A 22,017-nucleotide genomic window follows, 5' to 3' on the forward strand; every position below is an offset into this window, starting at 1 on the left:
TCCTGAAACTTGCTCTGGACTTGTAGTTTCAGGTCATTAGGCTCTATTGTTTTCTCCCAGCCTCGCCCTAACAGCTCATCGGTGGTCAAGGAGTAAACTGTAGATATTTTTTTAGTTATACATACAAATCAAACTAAAAAACAAACCAATGTGTCCCACAATGAAGAAATTGTTTTAATCAGCTCCATATTGTGACATAATACAACAGTCAAGAGCAGTGGACTGTGGACCTAATATGCTGTATTAGCTGGAAACAAAGAGCGAGTAAGACCCAAGAAATAAATGAGATTATTGCGCACTTTTATTAAATCTTCAAATGCTTCAAAATACTGTTTGTATCTTTTACCATTTTAGGATAGCGTCCACATTAACAAAAGGTGCTGCTGATTCCAGCAGAATGAAGTGAGACTCATGTATCAAAGTAACAAGTGCCATCTTGCCTTCCTTTACTCCATAGACAATTTATTTGTCATCACTTTCCCAGCTGTCACAACCTGCCATGGGGCTCATTGGTGCAGTAAAAAAAATGTAATTCCTACAAATGACTGAGACAGAAACTTAAGCATGGCACTTAACAGAGGTGGAATGTACTCATTACTATGTTTTGAGCTCTCTTTCTCCTTTGGTCAGTCAGTTATATTTACTTGAGTAACTTTTTAAAGAAATTATAGTTTTCAGAGTACTTTTCTAGCAGCATACGCTTACTCCTACTTGAGAAATATTTGTATTTAAGTAACAGTTCTCTCACTTGAGTAAAAGTTTTGGTTGTTGTCCTGCTGTGAGTGGGAAGTCTACAAGTGACATGTTATGTTGACAATATGAAATGATTTGACCATTTGTGATTCTTGCACCTCTCTTTCAGACATGACATGAGTTTTTCTCAGTTTTGTGTCTATCCTTTGAAAATACCAGATTTTGTACATTACTTTATGTTTTGCAATTGTAATTGCATTTACAACTATAAATCAGATATAACAAAGCTACTCCTCAAGTTATTCTTACTTAGAGTAGTAGCTTTCCCAAATGCTTTTTTACTCTTACTTGGCAAAGATGTTTGGCTACTCTACCCATTTTTGTCAATTATACCATCGCATGAATTAAAATCTGTACATTTTGTAGCTACACAGAGGCTTATAGTACAACTTTATTCTTGAGGACACCTGGGGCTAAGTGACATCTCAGCAGTGACCTGGGTTTGACCTACACTTCTGGGTCTATCAGCTTTCAGACAGTGTTTTGGAAAAGTTTTAGGTTGTAAAGAAAGACAAAGGGCAGTCTGCTGTGGTTTTCTCTGCAATTGGTCCTGCTCTGGGATCAAATGTGGACTTTTGGACAGGACTCTCACTCCTGTCTCCCTTTTGTAGAGGGGTAGTTTGAGGTCTGGATTCACTGGATCTACCATGAGCCATGTGGTATCGGAGGGGTGACGGGGTCCAATGGCTGTAATAGTTTGGGATTTGTTTCCATGGCGACCCCAGTGCTTTTTCCATGTTATCAATGCAGAGCACGGTGGGAGTCTGCATATCCCACCGTAGAGCGACCCAACCCCCAAGCCCCTGTCTCTGCCCTGTGTTGAACTTGGCTTTCATGTCTGCCCCTAACATACAGTTGTGGTCATGAAAAAGTATCACAAATAACATCGTAGGACTTAAAGATTCATGAATGCAGTTTCACTTTCCATGAACCATGAAATAAGGGATTTCACCAAGCCCTCAAGAGTCTGTGGTTTCTTGTCAAATACTCTCAAATGCTCTCATTGGAAAGTAATGATCTCTTCCCTCCACAAAAGCCAAGTCAATAACAAATTAGAGCTAGCATGGATGTACAAATGTGAGGTGATGCACAGAAACGGGTATGCTGAGCCCCTAGAGTACAGACATGGGGGTTTTCAAACATTAACCTCAGTTAGTTAGCTAGAATGTTCCAGAAACAAAACTATCTCCCTGGAGACAAACAAGTGACAGAGCATCAGGTCAAGTTACAGAGGATGTTTATGGAGGATTTTATGAGCAATAAACATGGATAATTGCATTAAAGTAGGACAAGATTAATGTTTGATGTCACACTGTGAAACATTCCAAGCAAGTGGCTGACTTCCCCACCAGAAGTTAACACAGACATCTTGTCAAAAAACTAAAACTAACCTAGATTAACCCAACCAAAATGAGCAAATAGAACAGCCAAATACAGAAAATCATAATCAAAATCTTTATGACCAACATTAAAAATCTGTAAACCTCAGTGTAATTAGATACTTGCCATATGAATGTAGTAACAGTAATGGGATGTCTTTTAAATTCCGCTTCAAATGGATCTTGTCTTAGCTTTACCCAGCCCAGCGAACAGAAGCAGTTGAGCGCTGTTACAATGAAACTCAAAGGGAAAAATCCAGGGATTCTACAGTTCAACAAACTCACTATGGCACTAGCATCACTGAGGCCAATGTAACAATTCTCATAATAACACATCTTTTATATGTGACGACTGGCCCACATCTTTGAGAGGAAACAGCCACCCGCCACGCGTCAGGGGATCTGTTGTCACCAAACCTGAAAAGGCGAGGTCATAAACTGTTATTATATCTGCAGGGCCCAGCAAAAAGCTAAATATGTCATTTAACAAAATTTTACTGAAAAATGTAAACAGGAATACTACTATGAAACAAATGCCCCAGTTTGGTAATGATGCAGTATTTTTTCACTTTGATTGCATTCACAGCTTGATTAATGGGGAGAGAGGAGGGGGGTTGGGAGGGGGGCATTCCATTATCTGATTTCTAAAAAGAAAAGTAAAAAGGTAAGCTTTCAGTTTGCCAGACGCCAAATGTATGTCAATAGGTGAGGGCAATCTGATGCAACAAAGCAGAAAAAAACAATACCTGTCATATCCAATGGCTGCTGCAATACATGGCAACAAATAATGCAGTTTTCGTCAAAGTGAAGCTCTACAAGTACAGAAGGAAATGGAAACATGTCATGTGTATATGACCTGTCTATGAGTACCGCTGGGGCAATCTGTTATTGTGACAGGCCTACTTATATTCTAACAGATTTTCTATTTTTCAAACAATTTTTGAAGTTTGATATATTCCTGAACCCGAACTAACCCGAGGGCAGATTTAAACCACAAAGAGTATTCTAAATCTGCAACATTGTGAAAGAATCATGAACTGCAATAAGTAAATAGAAAATGAAATACTTTAGTACATAGTCTGTATATGTATGAGTCATTGAAGTTATTTATTCAGACTTCTACAGCTTCAATCGTGACAGGCCTAAATATAAGTAAATAGACTGAACGCAAAATAACACAAATCAGTGAACTATATTAGTACGAGTACAAAGCATGATGGGCCAATCAAAAGTTGTGTAAAACCTATTTGTTCTGAAGTATGTGGAAATCACTCAGCTGAGGAGGAGCCGAGGAGGCATTTGATTTTCCATGACAACTCTGGCTTAAAATAGAATTAATGAAGAAATAATATCCTGAAAATGTATGAAAATATCACATTGCTCTTTACCATCTATAATATGTGAACTGTGCTGTTATTTAAATGCTACATATGCTGGCTTTAATGTCTCTGATGGCTTCGGGAGCTGAGAGAGGAGACACATGTCCACTCTGATCCACGGGAGAGGAGGATGGAGACTGTTACTGTTGGCATGATTCTGGGGTGAGCTCAGCGCCGCTTTCTCTAAAGAGCAGTGTTTTCTCATCCTGCCGGGACAATGAGGACATGAGCGGAGACGCTGGCTCCACAATGGGCACATTTTATAAAGGGTGCATTGTGTGTGCGAGCAGTAAAAAGTGGGTGAAGTGAGTGATTTTTTATTTATTTTTGAGACGCAGAGAGAGAGAGGAAGAGAGAGGGGGAGGAACAAAAAAAGAGAGAGAAAGGAGGAGAAAGAAATGAAGAGAAAGGAGGAGAGCAAGGGAGAGATGGGTGAAGAAAGAGAGAGAGAGAAAGAAAGACAAAGAGAGAAAAGTGCAAGAGAGAGGGGAAGAAAGAAGAGGAGACAGAAAGAGAAAGATAGACAGAGAGAGAGAGAGAGAGAGAGACAATAAGACAGAGAAAGAGAGAAATGAGTGGGAGAGAGTCGAAGAAAGAAGAGAGAGAATGGATGTGAGGGAAAGGAGAAAAGAGACAGAGAGCAAGAGTGATGGAAGAGAGCGATGAAGCAACACAGACAGAGAGTAAAGGGTAAAGGGTAGAGATAGAGAGAAAGAGAAAAAGAGGAGAGAATAAGAAAGAGGGAAATGGAGAGGGAGAGATGACGAGAGAGTGGGAGAGAGCGAGTAGGCTGCAGTGCACACTCACCCATGCACACTGCAGCAGGTGAACACAACAACAAAGCCACTTACACAAAAGCAGGTGGTACAAATAGGCGTTTGCCCTCTTCTTATTTTTGCTTTCACAGTTCTTTTATCACACCGTAGTCATCCTTTTGGCACATGCTGAGGCAGCAGTGGGTCAGTGGATCAGAGTCTATTGACCTGATGCTGTGAGTTAGTGCCAAATGTGAAAGTATGAAATTTCAGTGCTCAGAAAAGCTCTTTAAAAGGGCCTGTATTAAGCTATATTTGATCTATATTATAATGTTTCCTTATCAAAAAACATACCAAGAGTTGTTTTTTGTTTCATTTACATTTTTTAAACAAACTCTACATATGTAGGCTGTGGCCTTCTCTCAAACTGAAAATGCTCTGTTCTACCTTATGATGTCATGGGGTAATACATGTAGTGCTCCACAGTGCTTTTTAACTCTATACACCTTCACTGCAATTGCCAATCTTTACTAAACAAAAGGCAGCTATTACTTATAAAATTACTACTACATGACATCACAAGCTGAAACAAAGCATTCTGATTTTTGGAGACGTAGGCAGACTAACAATACAAGATTACTCAAACATGTGTGAATAAAACAAAACAACTCCAGGTATGTTTTTGAGGAGGCAACAGCATTATAACATGTCTTAAAGCTCATAAAAGTCAATATTGTGTAATACAGGACCTATAATACAGTAATATAGTATTTTCAAACACTCATGACTCCACAAAATGCAGATCAACATGAATGAAACACAGGAGAGAGAGCTAAAGTGCTGCCGGACTACGCTAGAGTCAACTGTAAAAATGTCCAGTACAAGGACAGAATGGAGAGGGGACACTTGGTGGGGAGGCCCGGTCACTGACGCAGAACAGTAGATTTATCGCAGCGAGACTCAGCTGATTAACACTGCTGCCATGGAAACAGGGGCTTGAGTGACAGCAGCACAGAGCACATGTGAGAGCCACTGCAGATGTAATGTACACTCTGTTGTATAACGCAACATTTTTAATCTCTGCCAACTGTGTTATCTTTGTTTTCACTTGCAACTGGTCAGTTAGGTGATTTATTTATAGAATTGTACGAAATAATGCAATTATAATGTGCAGCAGTATAGGTCTGGGTCTGGGGGAATTCTGGGAAAAAAAAGGAGCCACTCCAGGCAGGCATTATTATATTAATCCAAGTCCATTATACTTTTAGTATTGCCATGGAAAACGTATTGCACTAGGTCTGTGCAAGGGTGGACTGGATATATACATAGATTACTGAGCTGTACAATATAAATTTCTATTGGTGCAATTATCACCTGAATAATTATTAGGCTATACAATGCCAATGGCATGAAAGCTTTTATAAAATCAAAGGAAATATAGTTTTAATCTTTTGTTTGAAATAATATGCATCCAAATCCTTACTTTGTTTTGGTCTGATAACGCAGTTTTGAATAGGGCCCAGATAAGCTTTGTGCATCCAGCTGTGCTCAGGCCAAGATACAGGGATCAGCTGGGAGATAGGATCACGGTGTCTGTCACTGCTAAGACTCCAAATTCACAGTTTTACTGAGAACCTTAAAGGGAAGATAAGTGGAAAAGATATGACGCCATTCAGGACCATTACAGATAATCGCTTCAGTCTGATCTTGCAGAGTCACCTGGTGGTCTGTTATGAAGCCGTCGTTAACATCACAAGATACGATTAGCTCCAAGGATACGCACAGCAGAACCAAATAAACCAGAACGCTAACAAAAGGCAGATGGTGCGTTTATCACTTTATCTATTGCCACTTAACACTGCACAGGCTTCAGTAGACTTCAGTGCAAAGAATTAGACCTGCCGACGGATGCATACGGCTATCGGTGCTAGCAGAAAAGGCCATATCAGTTGAAGAGATAATATGGTACCAAATCAATGGGACTATTGGTTGGTTGTGCATACAATGTATCTTCAACACCAAGAAGTCAACAGCTCAATAATCAGTTTAATACAGCAAACCTAAAATAGCTCTTTCAGGACTCTCAAAATAACCTTATGTTGTATATTTCATTCATTCTACACACATGGTCGATAAGAGCTGCCAATATTTTTGGACAAATATGTGCAGATTCTAATTTTGTTTATGTAAATTTAAAATAAGACAAACTAACCTACAGCCCTTTCAACCACAAACCTTCAAGAGAGCAGTGTAGTTGAGTTTTAGGCAGTTATCTATTTGCATTTAAGTGTTCAAATAAAGCTTTGTGTGTACTCGTTAGGCAGCAGAATGGCCAAAACAAAAGTACAGGCCTTTGCCTTGAGACTCAAGGCAGATAGCTGATATGCAAATCCCTATCTCTATTCCACATTCCAGTGTCTTGCCCTAGGACACATCAGCTGCAGTGTTATTTGGATCAAGCGACTTTTTTATGACCAAAAATGTAATACATTTTGATGCCATAAATGAAAAATGATAAATGCCTGAATATTTCAAGTAATATCGATAGAATCCCAAAATAGGCTGAGAGCTGAGAATAACATTTTTCTTTCTAAAAAGTTTTTAAATTGTCAGTTTATTACAAATGTGTGCTTTCCACCCATTTGCAACCATAAAGCATTGTTTTTTCATAGCACCTGTACAGAGGGGGAGTGCTGACAACTTACTACTGTGGGAAACAAGTCATCTATTACCAAGCACCTTTATAGAGTACTCCTTTATAGACTGATAAACATGGAAGCACTGTGGCTGTGTGGCTAGTGCTCTCCCCTCAAAACAAGAGGGTTCTGAGTTCAACGAGTTTGCATGTTTCTTCCCTCATACCCACATACACCAAGAAGTAAAATTCTCCAGCTAAGGTATACCTACTCCTGACCAAGCCTCAAAATCTAGAGATGTAATTACTGATCAATCTTGTATCAGCTAAAACTGAAACTAAAACTGAGCTCTAACAGAAAATAGCAAAAGAGCATCACATGGCAACTATAAGTGATCGATTGTGGCACTGTGAGTTGTACTAAAACTTACCCCCATCATGGACACTAATATTCTGCATGCATCTCCAAATAAAGCACCGGCAACATGAGTTTTTGATATTGCCAAGAGCTCCAGGACATGGGCGATTTTTGTCCCTCACCTGTTTGGGGCATGAGTGCAGCAGATGACTGAACTGATATGCTTTGTTACTGTATAACTCAATCAAACCAGCTGTATGGGTAGGGCAGTATGGGGCAGGGTGGGGGCTCTACAGATCTGATAGCACAGAGAATGAGGGAGGGGAGTTAGCCAAACACGCTAAGGCCGTCGCATTTGTCCCATAGGGCAAATGCATTGGAGGAGAAGGAGGAATAGTTTGTATGGGGCTATGTATAGACAGGAGCAGGGCCGTCACATAGCAGCTGCTCCCTGGAGAGCGGTGACACATTAACCTTCAGACAGCTGCCTTGGCCTCGCACTAAAACACAAGTACACACACAAAGTCTACTTACATTTACACTAACTTAACTGCAGAAAATACTGGACATAAACAATTCAGAATGTAACGCTCTGATGTTATCACACTATTCCCCCTCACCAAAAGATAACATCAGTTTCCGAACGGTGACACTGAACCTTTAGAGCTGCTAAAAAACTTTTAATTTAGAAAAACAAGTAATTGTCCTCGGTGTGTTATTAAGAGACGTTGGTGGGATTTTTATCATTTTAATTTGTCAAAAACAAATGGGCTACAAAATCCATCTGTGTCAAGTTTCAGTTAGTATATGGTAAACTTATACAAATGTTTGGAGAAAAAGCCACAAAGGCAACAGAGACACAAACAATGAGTGTTCTGTTGTGAATGTACAAACACACTACAGGCCAGTGGCTCTCAAACTGCATGCAGGTACACAGGTGACTTCTGCAGGTATTTTTGGACATTGGTTCTGATGTATGCCGGATTAGTCTGAATTAGTAGTGGTTTAAACATTTTGTTAAATTACCAGAATAAAGTAAAACAATGGTGATTTATATGGTGATTTATACTGAAGGCTGTGTTTCAGTTACACTAACTCCAGTAATTCAGTATAAGAGGGCATCTTCTAATTACGCCTGTATGCCTGCCCCGGCAGTGCCCCCCAGGCAGTGGGACAGTGGACAGTCACACACTCGCCCCTCATCTGATCTGCTCTGGGCCTGCAGGGATCAGCGCCGCATGGCTACAGCTGCTCCACCACAGCTCAGGTTTCCTCCACCATCATCCCCAAGGCCCTCACCAAGGGAACCAGCCCACGTCAAAGCAACACACGCGAGCATACTGCCCCCCGCAGCCCCCTGGACTCCTGCTAGAACCCGGATCAAAGATGAGGGCTATTTTAGTACACCGTGCATTACAAAATATACATCTTGTTTATTGATAGGATACACATTTCAATAGCTAGTGAGTAAATAATGTCATCCATTTGTGATTGCTAAAGGCTGATATGACAGGGTGATGAAATTGATTCAATTATCTGTATATTAGTTGGCCTAATATCAGTTATCTGATTTTGTTGTTTGACTGTTTGAGTTTTAATTAAATATTTTACTTATTTATCATTTTCATTTTGCACAATTACAGTCTGTAAGGTTACAGACCATAGTTGCAGGCAAAATATGTAGTCATTTTCCTATCAACAACAGTCCAATGCTGTCCAAGATTTACTCGCTTTCATGTTTTACACTTATAAAATGTATAATAACAGGCTACTAGTAAATATGACTATAACAGGAAGAATACCAAACCGAAGCTTACTGGATGTGAAAAACAAAACCCCAAAACATCTTATTCAGCAATGACAATAACAACAATGGGTTCACACCGATATGAACTTCCTCTGAAGTTTACCAGTAAGAAGTTAAAGCTCCCTCTTCCTTGCATTTACTGGTAACATCAAGGCGTTCCTTTCTATCCAAAACATCATTGTCTGCTGTGGAGCATCCTGATCACTTACCACCAGTTACATCCCAGCAGGAAGAATGTACAGGAATGTACAGGAATCCCCACACGAGGAGCAATTGTTTTAAAAGCTGAAGAAACTTAAGCGTGTAAATTCCATCCGAGAGTTTAATGAGAGCATTTTTACGTGGTTGTCAACAAGAAGAAAGACAGGCTACGTTTAAAATGTGGGTCAGGACAGGTTAGCAGAGCAGTTGTTGTGGATGTTATGGGTGCAAAAAGAATGCAAGACGTATGCAAGACGCACAGGAGTCTTCCTCTTTACAACCATATTTTACGAGTACACGAGTTTATACAGCGGTGAAACGTGACTACCACCGTAATAACCTGAGGAAAAGTCAGTTCCAAAAATGAAAGCAACAACTTTGACAAGACTTTAGATATAGATAGTCGTAAATGATTTTAATAAAGATTCAGTTTTGCACGAGACGTGAATACGAAGTAGTAGCGACACGATAATGAACTAACTCTACTTCAGTTCTGTCCTGGCCCAACATTTAGGAAACACGGCTGAACTTACTTTGCCCCGGGGGTAACTAAACTCACAGTTAGGGTTTGTTGGAGTATATGCAGTAATTCACCGGTGAATAGGACAGGCTGAATAGCTCAATACAATCGCAGCTTGTGAAGTAAACATTGCCGCATTGTTAACCCGTGTTTTGTGCTCGCCTTGGATGAACGTGTTTCTTTGGATCCAGCGGGTTAAATTTAGTAAAAGCGGGAGTGAATTTCAAGTCTTGACTAAAACTTACCAGAAACGGTGGGTCCGACCGGATTCCCCGACCTCGGAGCTTGTTCTCAGGCCGGACGCCGTGTTTTCCTCCGGGTGTGAAAGCTACGGCTGCTGCCTGTCTTCTCTCAGCTTCGCGGTGGAGGCTACTTTCCGCCGACAGAACCGCTTAAATCCCGAGGGCTGTGGCGTCTGAAAACATGGCTCTTCGTGTCGTTTGTCGTTAAAGTTTCAATCTCCGGGAGGCAAATAAAGCGCCAGAGAGGTTTTTTCGAGCACAGACCATTGTAGAGTGAGAGACGGAGCGGATTACAGGCTGATCTGAGCGTCCTCCGCCACACACCGCCGTGTCATCAAATACCGCTCCGGGAAACTGCGCCAACTACAGGCAGCGCGCCGCAACTACAGGAACGTGAGAACCGTGGCTTTGGAGCGCCATCTGATGGAGAAACTGCGGTAGCGCTCTATCCAGTGCTTGATTATGTTGATGCTGGAGAAAAAAACAGGTATGCTTTTGTTGATTGCGCAGTTCGCAGTTCTACTATAATCTCTGTGCCAAAACTTTCAAGTCTACAAATCTTTGACTGAAAATTACTGTTCATTTCACGACAGATTTGATGATAGCTTAAGGTGACCAGATTTTCAAAATATAAAAACTGGGACTTCCCTGGTTTGTGTTGGTTGGTAATATTAAAATTGTGAAAGGAGTGCGTAATTAAGGAACATTTATATGCACTCGTCACTAATGTGAGACAGTATAGTCACATTTTGTGTTTTGGTCATTTCTAAGCAGCTTTTCTGTATTTTACCTAAAATGACAATTTGGCAAGCATCAAACTGATCAAAAATAGGGACATTTCTTGTATAAAACTGGGACAAATCACTGGCTTTGGATAAATCAGATGGATTGCAGTTGAGTTGCTTTGTCTAGATTGTTCTACAGTATGGCATTAAATCTTTCTATCTTCATGGACACTTAAAGATCACGTTACAGGTCAGATCTGTGTAGAGGCAACCCCACTCACTGTCATGCCTGTTTTTCTAGGTATTTTTTAGATATGAAGCCATCTGTAATTTAATTCATGTGAGGTAGAGCTGTTTAATGTCATACTGTGGAATATTTTAGGTAGAGCAATGAAACAAGCAGGTGAGAGATCCCCAACCAAAAACTTACATAGTGCACCTTGAATTATGCATGTATGCATGTATGCATGTATTTACTTATTTATTTAGAGCAGATCAATGAACACAATAAGTAAGTATACATGTATCCAGCACACTTAATGTACATTTCACACATTTTTTCTTATTTTTAAAAGGTTGTTTCAGTCAAAAATAGAGAGGAGAATGCTACTTTGGTGTTACAACAAAGAGCACCACTGACCACGCTTAAACGTAATTGAAGCAACACATTTCCTGATGGAAGTGATAGGCCTAATGATTTTCTGCTTTTTTTAGTCAACAGATTACAAACTCCATTCTCAAACCTATAATCCCCCAATTTGCTTCAATAACAATCCACCACATCAATGGTACACCACAATCTAAACCTTGTCTCTTTTCTGGACCCAAGCCAGGATCCAGAAGCCAAAAAAAAAAAGTGAAGCAAAGAGAGCAGCATACTTTCCAGGTATATTTGTGCAAAGTGGAGAAAGAACATTTGTCCAGAGGTCCAACCCAAAACACTGTAGCCTATTGGAAGAAAATTGGCATGGTGAACATTGCTTGGTTGTTTATGTGGGCAGAGCAGGTGCAAAACACATTTAGGCTATTAAAGATAAGATCATTTGTATCATTTACAGTGTATTTGTCCCAAAATGGGGAAATTCCACTGTTGCAACATACAGTTTATTTTCAGTTTTTTGTTTATATATTTTTGAGGACTTTTGAACATGCAATAGATATAATATTTTGTTTTAAATTGTTAATTGCTGTGGCAACTGTGCTAATCTGTCCTCAGCTTGACAGTAATATCACTAGCTGTAATAACAAAAAGATGTAGAAATAGTTAAAAATAAAGTACACCCCATGAATAAGTGGGGTACAAGTAAATTGGATAATTTAGGTTCCAACAGCAACAATGACAGCCCTACTCGATACATTGATTAAAAAATATTCCAATCTTCTTCTTATACAAATGACTGCACTTAAAATCTACTGTATTTTCCAGAAAAACTTAACCTCCAATTTTGAAATAACACATACACAACTTGAGATATATTAAAACAGTGTGGCAGTTGTGCAATGCAGTTAAAATATTCAGTTAATTTCCTGTCCTAATTCTTTCCTCACTTTTTCGTCCAGACCTGTACACTGGTCCCCTCCCTCTTCTTGATGACCCTTAGAATCTTGTCCTGCCTTCACGCCCTCCTCTACCTCATTCTCCCCTCTGACTGTCTAAACCTAAACATGTCTTGGACCTATGCATCTCTGCTGGCTCTGCTTACTCTCATCTGTGCTCTGTCCTGTGAGTTTTCTATTGGGATTTATTTGACTTTCATTTGACTCTTCTTTCATTTTTTTTTTTGATTTAGTATGTTGTGTGTTTTGACCTAGTGTCCCCAGAGGCTGATTCTGCAGCTGTGCCCACTGAGAAGGACGCACAAGATGCAAAAGGTAAAAGCACTGAGCAGTGAATAATAATAACAGGAGTTTATTAGTCATTACATAACATTTTCTTAGCTCTAATTTGCCCTTCTATCACCACTGCCCGCACCAAGTTACACTGTCCTAGCATAAACCTTTTTTTCTTCCAGGCCCTCTCAAAAAGATCTTCTTGAAGGAGGCTGATGCTTCAAACTTCTTCAGACGCCGCAGCAGGAGAGCGTCCAAGTCCCAGGATGAGCTTAATGGTGAGTTTACTCTGCGTGTGTTTGTCCTGAAGTCTGGCCAAATCAAGACCTGCGTGTGTCTGAGGTCAATGTGGGCTCTGTGGTTTTCCATATGATATAGAAGTTGGTGCAGAGATGTTACAATATTGGTTTAGCATTTTCACAGTTGTATATCAAAGTGAGTGTTTGCATTGACCAAATAAAATGCTTAGTGGCACTGCCCTATTGGTACATGTGTGATTTGTGCCAGGCTAAAGGGAGCGGTTGCGTCATACACAGCATACATAGATTAACTTGTCTAATTTAGATGCAAATTACAGCATGTAATTACAGCAAAGATGAAGAACTGCTTATCTAGTACTGGGTAATTAACTAACTACAAATCAGTTACTCTCCATAAGTTTCAATCATTGAATTTTGCAAAACCCGTTTATTGCAGCCAAATTCAAATGTTGTTTCACTGCTCAAAAGCATGTTGATATTATGATGCAGTCTCTTTTTTACTTAAATAGATTTAGACATTCTGTAAAAAAAATATGAATAAAATATAAGAAGAGTATGAAAAATTTGACCCCCTGGTGCATTTGCTCTGGTTGAATGTTGTTCAGCACCAAAGTTAAAGTGGAAAGCGGACGTGGTAAAATTATGGCACTTGTACTTTACATTGGTGGCAGACAGCTGCTAGTTTGCCCTGAAATGCACCTGGAGTCTGCAGCAGGAACCACAGGCCAGCATGGAGCTCCCATTCACACAGTGAGAGAAAAAGAGAGAGAAAGAGAGATGGGGGGGTAGTGAGGGAGCAAGGCAGAGGATATAGAACCCTGTATGAGGCCTGCAAAGTTCACATCCAGTTCACTGTTTGACTTTCTAGCTTTGCCAACAGAAAGTGAAAATATTCTGTTTCTCTTAAGTGACACAATACTGCACTGTAGTTCAGCTGAACAGAGCGTGAGGTGGAAACACTCACTGTGACTCGATTTTGTAAGCCAAACACCCTTCTTGTTGCAACCAGCCATGGACTGTTCATGTAGGAGGTAACTTGTCTTGCTCAGGGGCACAACAATAGTATCCATGTGGTCAAGTGGGAAGCAATCCATCAAACCCCTGATCCATAGACTCACAAGGCAGTATTTTCTAAAAAGCATATAAGTACGTATTTGGTATTTGTACTCTGAACTTGTGGTAGGAGTTGTAATTTCAACCTAATTCTCAATCACATGAATTGAAAAATTATTAAAACCATTCTCAAAAATCTCTTGTAAATGCAAATTACTTTTTCAGCATGTATCAACCCGTGCAGATAATTAAGGTAGAAGTCAAATGCCATGACCTGTCTCCAAAGGTCACCATACCACAGCTACTTCAATGCTGTGTGAACTACTACTACTTACAAAACTATGAAAACTTATTCCTCAAGCTTTTTATAGTCAACGCGTCATGTTTGAGGTTTGGGTTTTTATGTTGCATCCAATTCACATGCATTCCTCTTCTGGTTGTTAGACTGATAGTTCACACAACTGTTTCAAATGTCTTGGAATTCACCTTAGATAACCTTAGGAATCACAAAAGTATGGTATATCAATATAGAATATTGCTTGTATAGTGGTTATGTAATGTAAAACTAAAATAATTTCCTGTGCTTAGCTGAACAGAGGCAGGTCTTAGCTGCAGATGAGAGGAGGAGGGAGTTTCATGAGGAGAAAAGAAATGAGTACGAGAACCACGCTGAGGAGCAAAGTGATGGTATGTGGAAGAATATACATAAACATCTACTTAAAAATATTTCATAATCCTGATTTTATTGGATTTTGTTTGTCCCAGAACAAGACGAGCGCACCAGGGAGAGCACGGAGCAGTGGAGGGAATTTCATTATGATGGCAGATACCCTCCTCAAGAGTACAACCGCCAGTCCATCTGAGATACAAACACACGGGACAAGCAATAGGGAAGTGGAAACCATAGTGGCTATTGTAGGAAGTGAGAATGTAACTGTATTTCAACATATTTTACTTTCTTTTAAAAGTACTGAAAAATAAGTCAGATATATTTACTAGTACAGAACTAACTTGTGGTTTACTGATTATGAATGAATGTTTTAACCCCTGTCATGCCAGTTATTACATATTATTTGTTGACCTGTTTTACTATATTCACTTTTTACTAACAATGTACCATAATCATATGAACCTTAATAACCCTTATGCTAGCTAATATTTCTTTTTAAGTGAAGAAAGCAAGGACACTTGCAAACAAGCCTGTTTTTAATACATGCATCTACAAAGAACATTTTAAAACATGCATACTAACAGATTTTAGATTTCTTTTCTTGCTTTAAGGGAAAATTAGTGGGAAGACAGAATAAACACTCAAGACCCAAACAGACTGTTGTTGAGATTTGTATTTACAGTAAAGGCTTGTCACAAGATTAGAATATATTTTTGGAAATGTTCAGAAAGCCCTCAAGAGGTTCTGATGAAGGGGTTGTTTTCACCGTCTAGAATCTGGTGATGCCATATCCAAGGTGGAAGGAAGGAGTCAGTTTTCCATCGTACAGTATTATGAAAAACCTTGAAATTTTATATTTAAACAATACACTTAATAAACTCTATAGTATGGGCACATGCCCTATACTAACAGCAGTCTTCCCTGTGTGACTGTATTACGCATTATCTTACTTTTACTTAAAAAATCCTTTCACCTTAGTGTTGGCAGAGAAAATTTGTAATATTGTGCAAGTTTTTGTTTCACTTTGATGAGCCCTATAATTCCACCAATAGTATTAACCATGAACTAGACTAAAATATTTTCAGAGTAACTAATTAACTACATCTGTCCTACCTTCCATCCAGAATGTTCTGACATCACATTGACTGGATATTACGAATCAAAAACAGCTATAGCCACAGAGAAAATACAAGACAGAATTCTCCTGGCAGTGCAAAGTCTGTAAAATTCAACAGGTTTGTATGAAAGCACAGTGATTACATAGAGAGACTGAGTGAGCTGTTTTGACACGAGCCACGATATTTCAAGCACTGAACTGCACACCACTGAGTTTTAAATATTCGGCTTAAATAGGAACAATCTTTATCAAGATACATTGGAGTAAATTTGCATTCATTATTTGTCACTTTTGAGTACAGACATCAGTTAAATATTTTCAATAAAAAATTATACAGGTGCATGTCAAAAAACGTAAGTCCCACAGCGATATTCAGGTTCTGTGCCTCCATAGACATCCCTGTACTAGGTATTTGTGTTCATGCTCATATTTTGAACATTGCAAGATACCATTAATGCCTTAGCAGAGGTATAGATAATTTTCTTCTTCATAATATTTTTTCTGTGAAATAAATGAAATGCTCACATATCTACGTAAATTAAATGGCTTGAATGTGCAAATCTGTTTGTTTGTTTGGTTGGTTGGTTGTTGTTTTTTTCAAAATCTCCAACTATTTTTTGAGATGCACCTGTATTCTGATTTTCTTTAAAGGGAAACCATCCACGTATGATTCACTCAAATAAAATGGTCACCCAATGGCACAGTACAGAACAATATGCTGCGTTTAGATACTTTCGTTTCTGTTTTAGACCCATCTCAAACACCAGCGCGGCATGATCACTGTAAAGGTTTGGTTCACTTCATGTTAAAGCACATTCCCTGAGAAATGGTCATAAAGCCACAACACATTGTTGCCCCCTTGTGGTGGAGGAGAATTTCACAGTCAAAATCAATATCCAAAACAACTAAAGCTGAAATTGTCACATATTTATATCATTCAGTGTAATGTTTTGATACACATTTACAATTTCTTACAAAAGTCATTGATACGTTGTAAGAAAATAAATAATTCGTTACAATTGTCCCTTCAGTAAATCGCACCATGATTGTAGCATGAGCAAACACAGTACCCCAGGTCGCTGAGGGTTGAAAACATCATTCTAGTTGTTCCAAAAAGGACCAGCCACTTGAAGATGATGCCATTTTGTGTCTTTTTAATGTTTCATTGATTACACAGATTAAGGCTCCAAAGCAAACAGTGAGTGGTGTAGTAATTTCGGACCAAATTATGAGGGGTCAATATAATGTAAGACAGTGGTTCTAAAACTGTGGTAGCCCAAATTCTAAAGTGGGAATTTGTGGTACATGTTTGCTTTTACAATTCAAAGCCAATTTGTTAACGTTAAGTCCTGTACTTTATTTTTTTAAGTTGTTTGAAATGAGCACGTGGAGCTCTTTTGAATCGAATGGCATGGCAACAAGTACCACATATAAGGCTATTAAAACACACAATTTCAGATTTCATAAAAGGTGGCCAGTCCTTTGACCGAACGTCCCTGGAACAACAAACTGAAAGATGTCTGTGAGGCCTCAGAAACAAGAAGATCTGATCGTCTATTGAAGCACACAGGTCAGTCCACGCACCATTAAGCAAATAAACAACACAACTGTCTTTACTGGTGGGAGCTATGACCCTGTGTAGCAAAATCAAATATCACAACATCTTTACAAGAGCTGTCAGAGGAGTGCAGATGCAGTCACGATTATTTACCAGCGCTTCAAGCTTATGATTCACTTGCATAACATTACTCCACTCCACAAGAAGTCCAGGCAGAATATATTTACACAAGGCAATACAAAGGGAGAACCTCATATTGAGATGCTCCTCACAGTCAAAAACAACAGCAGCTTTGAGTAACCGTTTGTGTGGGATGTCCCAGCCCAGACACCTTCAGCAGTGATGTAGGTTAAACACCCACAACGAAAACAAGGAGCCTTCCTTTCAACACTGCACTTCTAGCTCTCAATGACGGCCACAAGGCAAGCGCCCTCTGTACCGTGGTGAATGAAGCCCCTTTTTTAATGAATTCCTCCTTTAAAACAGACAGGAGGCGGCGGGATGGGCAAACTGGGTGAACAGACGATTTGGATTTTTGAGACCAGGTGAAGTTGTCCCGTCTCAGAGCTCCGTAGTCTCCCAGCTGACCTCCCGCGGAACCTGGCGTCATTTAGTCCCAGTGTGGATGACTGTGACCGTGGAGGGGCGCGGCCGGGGCACCTCTGGCACCACAGGGGGCTCCTCTCGCACCGGGGAGGGGGGGCCTGAGTCCTGAGTGTAGGCTTTGACAGCAGAGGGCAGGGGGGCAATAGGAGCACCTGTGGGAGGAGAGAGGCGGAACGGGTAAGGTGAGAGTAATTGCTGGGTTTCAGATTACATGATTAAAGTGTTCGAACAGGCCAGTAGTGTTTAAATGAGAAGGGGTAGGCAAGGTGTCAGTTGCTGTTATGTTGTCTGTAGCGTGGTTGGAACAAAAAGCAAAAACAAGATAAAATACTGAGTCATATTTCTTTTCTTCTCTGGATACACCTGCCCACATTCACCTACTAGAATCTGAAATGTGAACTTCAGAAAGTAAATGTTTAAACTTCTGATGTGAAAGTTAAATCAACTTGCATTAATACTGTCCACTGCCCTCACTGATTTAATTAAAATATAATCTCAAGAGTTTATGAGTGGTTAAGCAAACATAAAGTGTAGTGTGATAAGGGGCACACAGAGGAGCGCAAAGCGCTGAAGAGTCACTTACAGTCCTTGAGGGAGAGAGGGGCACAGTCCACAGACTGACTCTTGGCCGGGCCACGGCTTTGAGGTGCTGATACTGAGTTAGAACTGGAGATACTGCTGCCAAAACTAGTGCCCAGCTGCAGACGCCTCATGTGCCGAATTACGGCTGTGGCATTGAAGGCTTGCTGTGGACCATCACATATAAACACACTCAGATTAATCACTGTTAATATTCAAACATTATCTGTATTTGTGTTGAAGTTGATGAAGTCATCTCACCCTCCATTTGCTTTTGGCAAAATTTTTCCTCATCTGTCGGCTCACAGATTCATGGATGTTCTTGCAGAGAGCTGTATCTCCAGCAATCCTGTGAATTAAACCCATTATTTGTGACTAAATGTGGACAAACAAAACACAGTTATTTAACATTTGTGCCTGTGAGGCTCAGGGATTCTCGATCCCATTTGCAAGTATCATTTATTTTCATTTTGCAGCAGCCAGGTCTGATGGGAGCTCGCTCAGCGCATCACTCTCTGTCGCATTCATCATAATATCTGTGTGAAATGTTGTCAATGAAAGCCATTTCTCACAGTTATGACACCTGCTGCCATTGTGACAAACACATATTTGTATGGAAAAGACCACCTGCCCCTGGCCCAAAGCCCCATTACACCTCACTCAGACTGCACCCGGTCCATCTGCGACTCCAGAGTCGGACTGGTTTAGTTCTCGTGTGACACTCACACGAGAACCGGAGCTCTGCTATGCTGTTGTGGTCACTGCCTTTGAAGCAGCACAGGCAAGCTCAAATGTTTGCGGGATAACTATTTGTTTATTAAGGAAAATGGCTGTGGTGGGCTCCGGTGTTCAGCAAAATTAGACTCCCAACGGAATTAATAGCACCATAGCATGCCGTGCAGTGTGAGCTCTTCTCACTACTTTTTATTATAAGAAATACTTGCATCCACCCAGGGTTAGAGCAACAAATATACTCCCATCTGATTCCTGCGGCACATGTCTGCTTCCCTTGCTAATTCTGGGCTGGGAAGACATGCTAATTGTTCATTAAAGCTTCCACAATATTCAAGTGTCCTTCAGGACGCCGGTCACTAATTGGCAGCCATTTATTCAGCCAATCTGTGTGAGGGCGGGCAAGGGAGCAGAGGTGGGTTAGTGCCATGGTGACAGATGACAGTGGGAGGACAGGCTCTACATGACAAATGTGTAAGAGCTGCTGATTTACGTCAGAGCACTTGTAAAGGCAGGAGATGTGAGCTTCCTGCCGAGTGTCTGGTAGCGGCGCAGTGAGGAACGCTGTGTCTCACCAGGGGTGCTCCAGTGCCTGGTCACATGTGAAGCGCTTCTCTGGGTCCTTCTCCATGAGTGAGCTGATGAAGTCTTTGGCTGCAGAGGAGCGCAAAAAGGTCAACAACACGTCCAGGTGAGAAATACTCACCCCTTCAAGACAGCCAAAAGACCCAGTAATATTACTCATGTTTTGTTTCACAAAACACAGATTTCTTGGCACAAAAAAAAAAAAAAAAAAGTGTTATCACCTAAACGAGTTTGTATAGCAATTGAACACACACAAAATTAGTCCACATGTCCTTTAATAAGTAGCCTAGGCCCTAAATAACCTATTAATTGATTATTTGAAAGTGACTATACTATAAAAGTCAAAAAAAGTCCTGTTATATGCAACACTTTTTCCTATTCAAAAGATATAATATTTTCTTTTACTGTGGTAAAAGCTATGGCAACATTCCTAATTTCTCATCATTCTGATAACCACACCCTGCATAGTGTCACAAAGTCAGTCTAAAACATACATTTTTGTTGGACAATAGCCATTCTCACCAGAGTCTGATATATCGTCCCAGTATGGTGCGTCAAACTCATAGTCCGCCTTCAGGATCTGCTCGAAAAGCTTGGAGTCATTCTCATCATAGAAGGGCGGGTATCCACATAACCTAACAACACACAGGATTACAGAGAAAACTTCAGTCGAAATCTAAAAAGGATTTAAGCAGCAGGCCTAATCTGACTCAGTGGCAGTTTGATTTCTAACATAGCATGCAATGAGAGACAGCTCTTGAGAGATTATGCTCGCTACAGGAGCACTAAGAGGGGCAAAAAAACATACAATCACGCAACAACTGTGAAAGAGGTTGAGAAATCAGAAGTTGTGAGGCCATTATCTAAAAATGCATCACAGCTCAGGAAATGATAACAAGACTGGGGATTTTCTTCCTGCTAATAAGGCACACCAATTTAGTTAATTAGTCTGTGGATGAATCTGACACTTTCCTCTGCACCCACCATGTTAACTGTAAAATGTGATCAGTGAAGCAACATGACGGTCAGGTGTTTCCTTTAATTGGAAAGCCCAACTACTTGTCATCCATTTAAAAATAGCGCCATTCATTTGTGAAGATACTATGAGTATATAAAGTGCATTGAAACATTAATATATGGGATTGTTGACAAAATGACATGGAAAATAAATGATATAAATAACAACTTAGTGAGAAAAGTCAAGAAAACCTAGTTCCTATCTTTTTTAGAAGGAAAACTGAAGCAGTGGGTTTTATTATTACAAGAAAAGTGTGAGCAGGTCTAGTTTTTATTACTTGTATTGATATTTTGCAGTGACATCCTGTTTGGGCTGTTCTATAATGCATTTCTACTGGCTTTAAAAAGTTTTAAGATCATTTGAGAACTCAAGAAAAAATACAAAATGGATTTAAACAACACATTTTCAGAAGCCTGTGATCTATTCGAGCGCTCATGGTCCTGTTTAGGTGTTTAGGTGTTAGGTGTTTGCCTAATGCTAGCTAGCTTGTGTCTGTAATTTTTTTCTTTATTTTAATTCAAACAAAATTAAATAGAAAGACAAAAACAAAACATAAACCACCCCTCACCCCATCCTTCTCTCCACACTCACTTCATGGACCTATTAGTTTTGAAGTTAATTATATTCCACTGATGTAATCATAAATCCCTGATTGTATGCTAACCTGATCAGTCTGTTTTGCATGTTGTAAAGTGTAAATGCAAAGTCACTTACACGACTATAAGACTATGACTTTATTTGTGAGTGAATTGTTTAACGGCACAAATCATCTCACCTTTTGTCATTCTAACCAAATAAGCAATTTCTGATCAGATTCTGTTAAAATAAACTCAGATTAAAGTCTAACTTGAGTAACAAAAACTTCTGACAGAGTAGTGCCTTTAATTAGCTTCACACCCGCAGGAAATATTGGTGACATCAGATGCAAAGTATCAGGGTACATTTATTAAATTATAAGAGAAATATTTGGTAATTCAGTGTTTAGCTAACATACATACTTACTAACTTACAGAATGTATGCGATAACTCCAATAGACCAGCAGTCCACGGCCTTGCTGTAGGGCTTCTGTGCTAATACCTCAGGGGCTAAGAGAGAGACAGAAACAAGTTTAATTTGCAAAGAAATAATAATAAATCAGTCCTGTGAAAATATATCATTTCATTCTAGGCCGGATGAGAATTTCAATGCCGCCGTGACAGCGAGCAGATGGCTGTGTGTAACCGTGGCAACTGCAGATTAGATTGGCTGATGTTT

General features: G+C 39.9%; 2 protein-coding genes across 3 annotated transcripts in view; one reads left to right on the plus strand and one right to left on the minus strand.

The window, feature by feature from the left end:
- The first annotated feature begins 9,614 nt into the window (after positions 1-9,614).
- ucmab (upper zone of growth plate and cartilage matrix associated b) lies at positions 9,615-15,000 on the plus strand. The gene is made up of 6 exons (XM_020934869.2): positions 9,615-10,516; positions 12,315-12,477; positions 12,567-12,626; positions 12,767-12,862; positions 14,486-14,584; positions 14,663-15,000. The coding sequence occupies exons 2-6, from the start codon at positions 12,345-12,347 to the stop codon at positions 14,758-14,760; spliced, it is 486 nt and encodes a 161-aa protein (XP_020790528.2). The 5' UTR covers positions 9,615-10,516; positions 12,315-12,344; the 3' UTR covers positions 14,761-15,000.
- An 85-nt stretch (positions 15,001-15,085) lies between these two features.
- Positions 15,086-22,017, minus strand: part of camk1db (calcium/calmodulin-dependent protein kinase 1Db) — a 29,448-nt gene continuing 22,516 nt past the window's right edge. For both annotated transcript variants that reach the window (XM_020934868.2, XM_055155240.1), the window contains exons 6-11: positions 21,773-21,848; positions 20,267-20,379; positions 19,735-19,813; positions 18,689-18,776; positions 18,432-18,594; positions 15,086-18,000 (exon numbers count right to left, since the gene is read on the minus strand). In XM_020934868.2, coding sequence (XP_020790527.1) covers positions 17,849-18,000; positions 18,432-18,594; positions 18,689-18,776; positions 19,735-19,813; positions 20,267-20,379; positions 21,773-21,848 — 671 coding nt within the window. In that variant the 3' untranslated portion in view covers positions 15,086-17,848. The remainder of the gene's footprint in view (positions 18,001-18,431; positions 18,595-18,688; positions 18,777-19,734; positions 19,814-20,266; positions 20,380-21,772; positions 21,849-22,017) is intronic.

The sequence above is a fragment of the Boleophthalmus pectinirostris genome, unplaced genomic scaffold, assembly GCF_026225935.1.
Source record: "Boleophthalmus pectinirostris isolate CB_2022bp ecotype Guang Dong unplaced genomic scaffold, ASM2622593v1 HiC_scaffold_2, whole genome shotgun sequence".
NCBI classification, from domain to species: domain Eukaryota; kingdom Metazoa; phylum Chordata; class Actinopteri; order Gobiiformes; family Gobiidae; genus Boleophthalmus; species Boleophthalmus pectinirostris.

Bases quoted from the DNA above. Each gene is read 5' to 3' on its own strand.
- ucmab (XM_020934869.2), top strand. From the start codon at position 12,345: ATGACCCTTAGAATCTTGTCCTGCCTTCACGCCCTCCTCTACCTCATT. The intron at 12,478-12,566 runs GTGAGTTTTCTA...GTTTTGACCTAG, and splicing joins TCTCATCTGTGCTCTGTCCT to TGTCCCCAGAGGCTGATTCT. The intron at 12,863-14,485 runs GTGAGTTTACTC...TCCTGTGCTTAG, and splicing joins GTCCCAGGATGAGCTTAATG to CTGAACAGAGGCAGGTCTTA.